Below are 8,941 nucleotides of genomic sequence, written 5' to 3'. Positions count from 1 at the left end.
AAAAAAAAAAAAAAGCAGGTAAAAGCATAAGTCCCAACCTTCTGCCTCATTCTAAACCCAGAATGTCCTTTATTTCTTTTTCTTGTTTGTTTGTTTTTTTCTGGGACAGAGTTTCACTCTTGTTGCCCAGTGCGGTGGTGTGATCTCAGCTCACTGCAACCTCCGCCTTCTGGGTTCAAGTGATTCTCCTGCCTCAGCCTCCCAAAGTGCTGGGATTACAGGCATGAACCACAGTGGCCAGCTCAGACCCAGAATTTCAATTCTTAGATCTGTCAGAGGGACCCTGAAATTCCTCAGACTCACTTCCTCACAGATTATAGCAATATAAACCTTACCCCGCCTGCCCCCAAAATGCCAAGGTGTGGCCCTAATCCCTTTAAGATTCAAACACCCGGCCCAGCCCCTCCTCCCTTATCCCCTGCAAGACCCCATCCCCCTCACCTTAAGTGGCTTCAGGGGCTCCAACCGGGTGCCCCCCACCTCCTCAGCCTTCCTACCCCGGCCTCGGCCCCGTCCGCGGGGTTTCTTGGCGCCATCGGTGGGTGTGGAGGCCGAGGCGGGCCCCGCAGTGGTGGGGACCTCCAGCGGGCGGATCCGGGGCCTCCCGCGGGGCCGGGGCGGCCCATCGCGCTTCGCCTTGGTGGGCTTGCGGCCACGGCGCCGGGGGCCATCGGGTCCCGGGTTGGGTGGGCAGAAGTCGATGTCCCCCAGCGGGGAGAGGGCCGGGCGGGAACGGCAGCTGGAGACCAGGTCGGGCAGGCGCCGGGGGTTGAGGCGGATGTCGGCGGGCACGTCGGCCTTGTCCTCGTCGGCCTCGAACTCGTACTCCTGGGCGTACAGCTTCTTGGGGGTCTGGAAGGGCGGGTCGCGGCGCCGCAGCAGGTGGAAGGAGGACGTCTTGAGCAGCTTCTTTGGCTTGGTAGAGCAGAAGATGGGCGAGGTGAGGCCGCCCTTGGGCTCGGAGGCTGGCGGCGGAGGCGGAGGCGGGGGCGGCGGGGGCGGGGGCGCCGCCTGGTGGGGGCCGCTCTGGATCAGGCCCAGCGGCTCGGCGTTGACTGTGGAGGGCAGCTCGGGGGGCTTGTTGGGGTCCAGGCCCAGGCCCGGCGTCTCGGGCCCAGCTCCGGACGCCCGGCCAGGACAGTAGGATCCATAGGGATCATAGGCAGGGGGGCCCGTGGGGGGGCCAGCGCCCGCCTTGGGGTCTCCCTCGTCCTCCGGCGGCCCGGCCTTGCCGTAGTCATCCGCGGCCCCTCCACCGAACATCTCCTCCATGGTGGGGAAGAAGCTGCGCTCCTCGTCTTGGAGCAATGAGTCAGGGAAGCAGATGGAAGTGAGTGGCACGAAGCGGGGCGCCTTGGTGCCTTGCGGGCTGGGGCTGCGGTAGGCGCCTGCGGGATCCTTGCCCTCCGAGTTAGGCGGGCCCACGCCGGTGTCACCAGGCGCTGGGGGCAGCGGCTCCAAAGCCCCGAGCAATTCCTGCATGGCGCCTGGCGGTTCCAGGCTCTCGTCGGGTCGCAGGCGGGGGCTGGGGGCCGCGGGCTCCAGGCCGTGGCTCCGGAGGTGGGCCTCAAGCTGCAGGGGCATAGGTGGCGGAGGTGGGGGTGGCGGGGGTGGCGGGGGTGGCGGCTGGGGTGCCCCATCGCGGGTGGCTGGCTCAAGGAGGTGGACGCCGACTTTGGAGGCGCTGGGAGAGGGGCTGGGGGCGTGGCTGAGAACCGAGGGGAGCAGCTGGGGGGGAGGCGGAGGCAGCACCAGTGGGAGGTCAGGGCCCCCGGCCTCCAGGAGGAGGCCATGGGGAGTGGGCTGGGTGGACTGGGCCGTGGGAGGTGGGGGTGGAGGGCTCTTCTGCAAGAAGGCGCCCAGCTCCTTGGCACCTGCCCCGTAGTGGACAACAGAGGTGGCCAGCCCCTCAGGGGTCTCGCCGCCCCGCTCTGCCCCTTTTTTCTTCTCCTTTAGCCTCCCCAGGCCCAGCTCCAGTGCCGCAGTGGCACCCTCATCCAGGCTGGCACTAGTGCGGATGACGCTCTGCAGGTGGTACCTCTGGGGGTCTTCCTTGGCCAACTCGTAGGGTGTACCCGGCGGTCCCCCAGCTCCACCACTCCCCCCAAGTCCCTTAGAGGCATCCGCTGCCCCATCCTCGCCCACCAAGCCGTCCGCCCCTGAGGTCCGAGGAGGGCTGGGAGCCTGCAAGAGGTGCTGGATGAGGAACTCCTCATCCTCTGTGCGCTCTGCGGGAGGCCCGCCTGGGTCCGCCAGCAGCTCTGTGCCATCCCCCTTGCCCTTGTAGCCACCTGCTCCAGCTGCATAGCTGCCAGCTCCAGGAGGTGCCAGGAAAGGGGCTGAGGCCAAGACTGAGCTCAGGTATTTGCCCGGGGCCCCTGGAGAGCCGACGCCAGGTGGGCGACCGGTGGCAGGCGGTGACTGGAGTGGACGAATGATGTGAGATGGGCTGGCCTCGCCACCACCTCCCAAGGAACTGGGTCCCCAGCCACCCCCATGGCCCGAGAGCGCGGGGGAATGGCCGGTACTGTAGCTGAGTGAGGGGCTGGCTGTGGGCATCCCCTGGGAGTGGGCAGCTGGCCCTGGGTATGGCTCGCCCTGCACCCCATACAGTTGCCCCTGCAGCTGGTCCGGGGAGTAGCTCTGACATGTGGCCAGGCCAGGAGGAGGGGGGCCACTGGGGGGCTGTGGGGGGCCCCCTGAGTAGCTGGGGCCTTTGCTCAAGTCCTGTGCCTGCCCCCCTCCAAACCCTTGACCATAGGCCTGGGGTCCCAGAAGCCCTTGGGGCTGACCAGGGGAATAGGCCTGGCCCCCTGCTCCTCCAGCCCCAGAGGCCTTCCCAGTGGCATAGGCGGCTCCTGGCCCACCCAGGCTCTGGCATTTGGGGGTGGCGGTCGAACGGGGTGGGGGGGGCCTGGTGGCACCCCCGGCAGCTGCTCCATAACCACCTTTGCCCGTCTTGTACCCAGGCGACTGAATGATGGGGCGGTAACCTCCGCCACCACCTCCAGCCCCACCGCCCCCTGCCGCCTCAGGGCCCGTAGCCCGGCCTGACGCCCCTGCTGTGGCTCCGCTGGGACCAGCCTTACTAGGCTCCCCAGCACCCGGAGAGGGCTCCCCACCGCCCAGAGGGCTGCAGGCCAGGTTGGCCCGGTGGCCCATGGAGGGGTAGCTGCCTCCACAGCTCAGGTAGTGCTGGAGGGCATGGGCTGGTGGCGGGGGCGGTGGGGGCTGGGCACTGGCCGGCCGCTGGTAGTGCTTGATGACCGTGTCCTGGCGGGGCAGAGCCCGCTCAGGCGGCGGGGGGCCTGGGGCAGCACCCGAGAAGTTGTAGAGCTGTGGGGAGGACTGCTCGGCCGCGGCGGCAGCGGAAGAGGAAGCCAGCAGGTTGAACTGAGTTGGGAGGTGGCGAGGAGGTGGCGGGTCTGGGGGACCAGGGCGGTAAGGGGGGGTCTGGGCTGGACCGAGACCAGCTGGCCCCAAGACACCGCCCCCTGCCAGGCGCTCAAAGCCCAACGAAGAGGGCACCGTGGGTGCCTGCGAGGGCTTCAGGTGCAGCACGTCATGGGGGGACAGGAGCCCGTTAGCTGGAGGGCTGAATGGGGGGTCCTGGAGGCTGAGGGACGAGGGCACTGGGAAGGGGCGGCTGCCGAAGGAAGCCGGGTGTTGGTAAGCCGACAGGGCGGAGGAGGACGGAAAGGTGCTGGAACCCGGCAGGGCGCCCGAGATGAAGAGCTCCGTGGGGCCTGGCGTGTGCATGGCTGGAGATGAGGAAGATGGAGGGTGAGAGAGGACAGCAAGCCAGCCCCACCCTGGCCCTGCAGGGCCGGCGCTGGGCTTACCTGTTTGCCAGGAAGGACTGCGGAACTGGGAGAGGAGAGAGGAGGCGGAGGGGCCAGGCTGGGGGCCCCGGGATTCCAGGGCCGAGATGAGGTTCATGACGGAGGCGTCGGGCCCTGCTGAGCCCGCGTGGTGGAGGCCAGTGTCGAAGAGTCCAGAGAGGCCTGGCCGGGGACAGGGGGTAGAGTCAGCCAGGTGGGGATGCGTAGGGCAAGGTCAAGAGAGAAAGGGAAGAGGCCAAAGGCAAGGTGGATCAGAAAAAGGAGGGGAGGGAAGAGAAAAGGGCAAATTCAAAGAGGAGAAAATGGACAGAACCAAGCTAATGAGACATGAATGAGGGGAGGGAAGGGGGAAAGGTGAGACAGCAAAGCAGGACAGCAGGCAATCCAGTCATAAGCGCAGGGGGTCCAGGTAGGAAATGGTAGACAAAAGCGTAAAAAATCTAGAAGTGAAAGAGCCAGGGGCAAAAGGGCAGAGTCCTCAGTAAGGACAGGAGGGAGACCAAATTTGCGTATTTCCAGCAAGTTAGAGCAAAGGACGGTACGACTGGAGTCTCAGAAACACCAGAGGACGAATCAAAAGGGATTGCACCACGTGGGAAGATTCGGAGAAAAAGATGGGAAGACAAAAAGGGAAGGAGCCAATCAGGAGGGTCGAGGGTCAAACTGGACAGCATCACGTCATTGCCGGTACCCCGAGGAAGCGGGAACCAATCAGAAACCATGGAGGCAAAGACAAGGGGGTAAAATAAGGCAATGGGGCAAAATAAAAAAAAAAAAAAAGAGGGCGGGCCAGATAATTGGAGCCAATCAGGAAGAAAGGGAATCAGGAAGAAAGAATTCAGAGTTGCAAGGAGCCAAAAGAATAGGGCAAACCCAGAGGGAAAGAATTGGGGTGGGCTGCAGAGAGGCGGAAAAGCCTGGAAGAGAGGTGGGATTTGGGGGCTGATGGGACGGGGCCAATTGGAGCGAAAGGGGCGGGACGAGGCAGGGGCGGACGAATCCGGGGAGAAATGAAGCAGGGACCAGCAGCCTCAAAGGCAACCAATCAGAGGAGACACAGCAAGGGGCGGGCCACGGCAGGAGCCACGTCCAATTAGGAGGGGCGGAACTTTCAACAGCCAATCAGCTGCCTCGGGAGGAGGGTTAGCCCAAAAGGGGCGGGATGGGGGCCGTACCTGCCGGGTGGTGGTTGGTGGCATAGCTTTGCAGTGGGTGGGGGGCCGCGTAGGCCTGGCGGTGTAAGATGTCCGTCTCGGGGTGCGAGGTCCTGGAGCTGCCATAGACCAAGCTGGGGGGAAAGGGTAGACGTCAGGGGGGTTCTCCCAAGCTGCCTTCTCAGAAGAGAGCTCAGGAAAACCCCCGGGGAGTTGGGGGGACACTTCCAGCTGACTGGGGTGGGGGGTGTTAAGCTAAGGAACCTTAGGCCTTAAAGGGGAGAATCGGGGTGCCCAACTAAAGAGCCACAGAAATGGCCCCCACTCCAGACCCCGGATAGTCACGTTTACAAACAGGCATGCTTAGAGACGACACTAACACACAGAAGAGGGTCCAAGGCAGAAAAAGTGTCTTGAGCTACAAATGTGAGCCCCCCGCCATCGACCCCACCGACCACCCACCCCAGCCCCCGTGCTGGCGACACAGGCCGTAGGGCCAACCCCAGAGTTGCACATGGACGCCCCCTGTTCTGTAGACACATGGGAACACAGGCCTTGAACTCCATGAGGTGCAAAACAAGTTGGGAGCAGAACGCAGATCGGTCCCCAAGCAGCAGCGGTGGCGGGGTGGAGAGAAGAGGGAATAAGACCCGGGGAAAGTACCAGGTACAAGTGTGAACAAGAACACCGTCCATCCCCGGGGGTTGAGGTTCAAATGCCTGGGCCCGTGCAATGCCAGGTATGTGTGCAAACGGGTATCCAACTCACCCGTGGGGAAGAAAAGATATAGACGGAGGAGTCCCACACGGAAAATCCTGACACACTTGGGGTTATGACCTGATGGGAAACCCAGGTGTGTTGGGGGGGAGGTGCTCAGAGTCAGGTGAACTGTGAAGTGTGAGGGCGCCACACCAAGAAGCAGCAGGAAAGGGGCAGATTCACAGGTGAACACGCTGCCAGCCCCGCACGCACAGGGCCCACGCTCATACACACAAACACACGGGAAACATGCGACTCTTCCCAGGCAACGGCCCCAATCCGTGGCCGGACTCAAGAGGGCAAACCCTCCACTCCTTGCCATCAACTAGGATTCTCTGCGTTTGGGGGTGGAGGCATTAAAGGGGGCGTGTCCCAGATGCCGGACCCCCCCTTACACACACAACCCCAGCTTAGGAAGGGGGCGGGGCCCCGTGCCCACTCTGCGCGCGGAATTTCTTGGGGGGGCGCCTATCGGCGCGGCCTCGCACAGTCCCGGAACAATAGGACCTGAGAGGGGGTTCGCGCCCCCCAGATCTGCGTTCTAATTCTTCTCTTCTTCCCACCTTTGCAAGAGCAGTGCCTGGGGCGCGGGGGGGAGGGGTCACCAAGCCGGGAATCCAAGGATGGGGGGAAGTCCAGGCCTTGCTTCGCCAGTCCCTCCCACCTTCCCAAGGCCTTCCCGTCCGAAATTGTTTTGCACCCCCATTTTCCCGCTGCAATTCTCCCTTTGCATGCTGGAGCTGGCTTTGGCGGAGTTTGCAATTTGCAAACTGGGGCGGCGGCGTTGTTACAAACCAAGGAAGGCCGCTCCCTTGCAAGCCGGAGGGGAGTTTGCGATGCACGCGTCGCCGGGCGGGCCCGGCCCGGCCCGGCTGGGCTCCCACCCCTTGGCCCCTTTCTCCAGGCCACCCTCAGCTCCTTACCTAGCTTTCGCTGACCTCTCGTAACTCCATCCCGCCCCGGCGCCGAGCGGGTCCCCGAAGCCGGCGCTGGGGTAGTTCCTGTCCATGAATTGGCCGCGGTGGAAATTGGGGGGAGGGGGAGGGAGGGAGGGAGGGAGGGAGGGGGCGCGCGCGCGCTCTCCTCCGCCGCCGCTCCCTCCGCTGCTGCTTTTTTTTCCCCCCTTTTCTCTCTCTCTTTTTTTCTTTGCAGCCGCGGAAGGCCCGGGAAGGCCCCGGGCGGGGGAGGGAGGGGGCAGGGGCGGAGGGGCGGGCAAGGGAGGGGGTGCAGTCGCTGAGCCAAGGAAGGGGGAAGGGGGGTTCCCCCTAGAGGAGGGAAGGGGGGAGGAGGGACCCCGCTGTCTCCGCCTTTGCCCCGGCGCTTGCGAGAGAAAAGGGGGGGCGCGCGCTTGGGAGGGGGCGTCCCGGGCGGCCCCGGGGTGGGTGCAGGCGATGGGTGCTCGCTCTCTCGCCGCCGCCGCCGCCGCCTCCTCCTCCTCTGCGCTCACGGTGCAGCCATCTTTGCACAAGGCGGCTGGGGGAGGGGGAAGGGGAGGGGGGGCGGGCGGCGGGGTGTCTGGCTGCGCTCCGCTTCCTCCCACAATCCCGTGCAAATGCAAAAAAAAAAAAAAAAAAAGAGACAGAGAGAGAGAGTGAGCGGGGCCTGCGGGTGTAGGGCGCGTTTGCACAGAAAACCAGTTCTAATGCGTCCGAGATCGCGATTCATGTCATTAGATTTTTTTTTTTTTTTTTGTTTTTTTTTTGCTTTATTTGGTCTCCTTTCCGAAGGGTTTAGAACAGCTCAACTCCAGCTCCTTGGGTGTAGTGCGAGCCTGCCCGCACCGAGCACACTTGCGAATGTGCCCCCCACTCTTTCCCTGGGTTACGAAGCGCCCCTGTACCACACGGGGAGTGCACGAACACACGCGTGTGCACAGGCAGGGATCTGCGTGTGCGTACCCTGTGGCACTGGAGGGGATGGACAGGTCATCTGCTCACACATAAGACGGCACAGCCGGGACTTCGCTCCTGGGTACGAGTTTCCCCGTGCGTCTGTCTACCACGGGGGCAGGGTTTGACCGGTGCCCTCACGGTCAGGAGAGTGTGGGGGCCCGTGAGGGACCAGGACACAGGAACATGTTGCCGAGAACATATGTATATCCATACGCGGCGGCAACGCTTGTGCCAGGGCAGGCCTCGGGCCGGAAGACCCCTATTCCCACTATCCCTCCCTCCAAGTCCAGGTTCGGCGTCTACGAGGCCTAGCGGCTTCCGGAATCCGGTGTGAATCAGGGTCGCGGTTCGGAGAGCCAGGTCTGAAAGCAGCTCTTCAGTGAGGCCTCCTGAGGCTGCAAGAGGAGAGGCACACTAGGGAGTCAAAGATCCTGCTGATTTTTCCCCCCTCTACCGGGACCACTCCGACCGCCCTTGGCGTTTCAGCCAATCCCGAACCCTCTGGGCACAGACCCCACCCTCCTATACTGCTCCACACATACAACGCTGGGCCACGCCCCTAGACTATTGCATGGGGCTCCGCCCCTGCGCCCCAAGCCCCGCCCTAGATAATAAGGCCCAAATTTCAAGTCCCGCCCCTGAGCCCAGGTTCCACCTCCAACCGTGCCCAAGCCTCTGCGCCCCGCCCCCGGGCAGAAGCCACGCCCCATACCTGCTGTAGGGGGGTGGAGGTGCGTCGTGTACCCCAGAGGCTGCCAGCGCCTGCTCATAGGTGGGGAGGCCTGGGGGTGGGGGTGGAGGCACGGGCGTCGGTGGGCCCAGAGGGCTCAAAGGACTCAGAGGGCTGATCAGCCCGGCCCTGGGGACAGCAAAAGTGCAGTTAGCAGAGGCAACTTACAAGATACCTAGACTTGGGAGAAAAAGAGGGGATCTAAAAGACAGAGACTGTGAGGCTGGCGTTGGGACAGAGCTGGAAGGGAGGTGGACCTGAGAAAAGGAGGGTCACCTTCAGCCTAGCCCTACACACAGAAAAGCGCCTCAAATGACAGGCAGCTGAACACAGACAGACACAGAAATCAGCAACCAAAGAGACACACTCTTATTCAGACACACTCATGTGCACCAGATACAGGCAGAGCAATGGAGAAAAAGCCCTGCTGAGTGCATGGTGCACACCTGTAGCTCTAGGTCCTCAGGAGGCTGAGGTGGGAGGATTTATTGAGCCCAGGAAACTGAGGCTGCAGTGAGCTGTGAATGGGCCACTGCACTCCAGCCTGGGCAACAGAGTGAGACC

The 8,941-nt window shown here is 63.4% G+C and overlaps 2 protein-coding genes across 2 annotated transcripts in view; both read right to left on the bottom strand.

Annotated features, from left to right (window-relative positions):
• PRR12 (proline rich 12) overlaps window positions 1–7,235 on the bottom strand; it is a 38,161-nt gene extending 30,926 nt beyond the window's left edge. The window contains exons 1-4 of the mRNA XM_017521056.2: window positions 6,679–7,235; window positions 5,018–5,130; window positions 3,843–4,004; window positions 442–3,761 (exon numbers count right to left, since the gene is read on the bottom strand). Coding sequence (XP_017376545.1) covers window positions 442–3,761; window positions 3,843–4,004; window positions 5,018–5,130; window positions 6,679–6,764 — 3,681 coding nt within the window. The 5' untranslated portion in view covers window positions 6,765–7,235. The remainder of the gene's footprint in view (window positions 1–441; window positions 3,762–3,842; window positions 4,005–5,017; window positions 5,131–6,678) is intronic.
• A 172-nt stretch (window positions 7,236–7,407) lies between these two features.
• PRRG2 (proline rich and Gla domain 2) overlaps window positions 7,408–8,941 on the bottom strand; it is a 9,294-nt gene continuing 7,760 nt past the window's right edge. The window contains exons 6-7 of the mRNA XM_037735761.1: window positions 8,360–8,540; window positions 7,408–8,042 (exon numbers count right to left, since the gene is read on the bottom strand). Coding sequence (XP_037591689.1) covers window positions 8,024–8,042; window positions 8,360–8,540 — 200 coding nt within the window. The 3' untranslated portion in view covers window positions 7,408–8,023. The remainder of the gene's footprint in view (window positions 8,043–8,359; window positions 8,541–8,941) is intronic.

The sequence above is a fragment of the Cebus imitator genome, unplaced genomic scaffold (genome assembly GCF_001604975.1).
Source record: "Cebus imitator isolate Cc_AM_T3 unplaced genomic scaffold, Cebus_imitator-1.0 Scaffold948, whole genome shotgun sequence".
In the NCBI taxonomy this organism is placed as follows: Eukaryota; Metazoa; Chordata; class Mammalia; order Primates; family Cebidae; genus Cebus; species Cebus imitator.
This window is presented reverse-complemented; position numbering and strand designations above follow the sequence as displayed.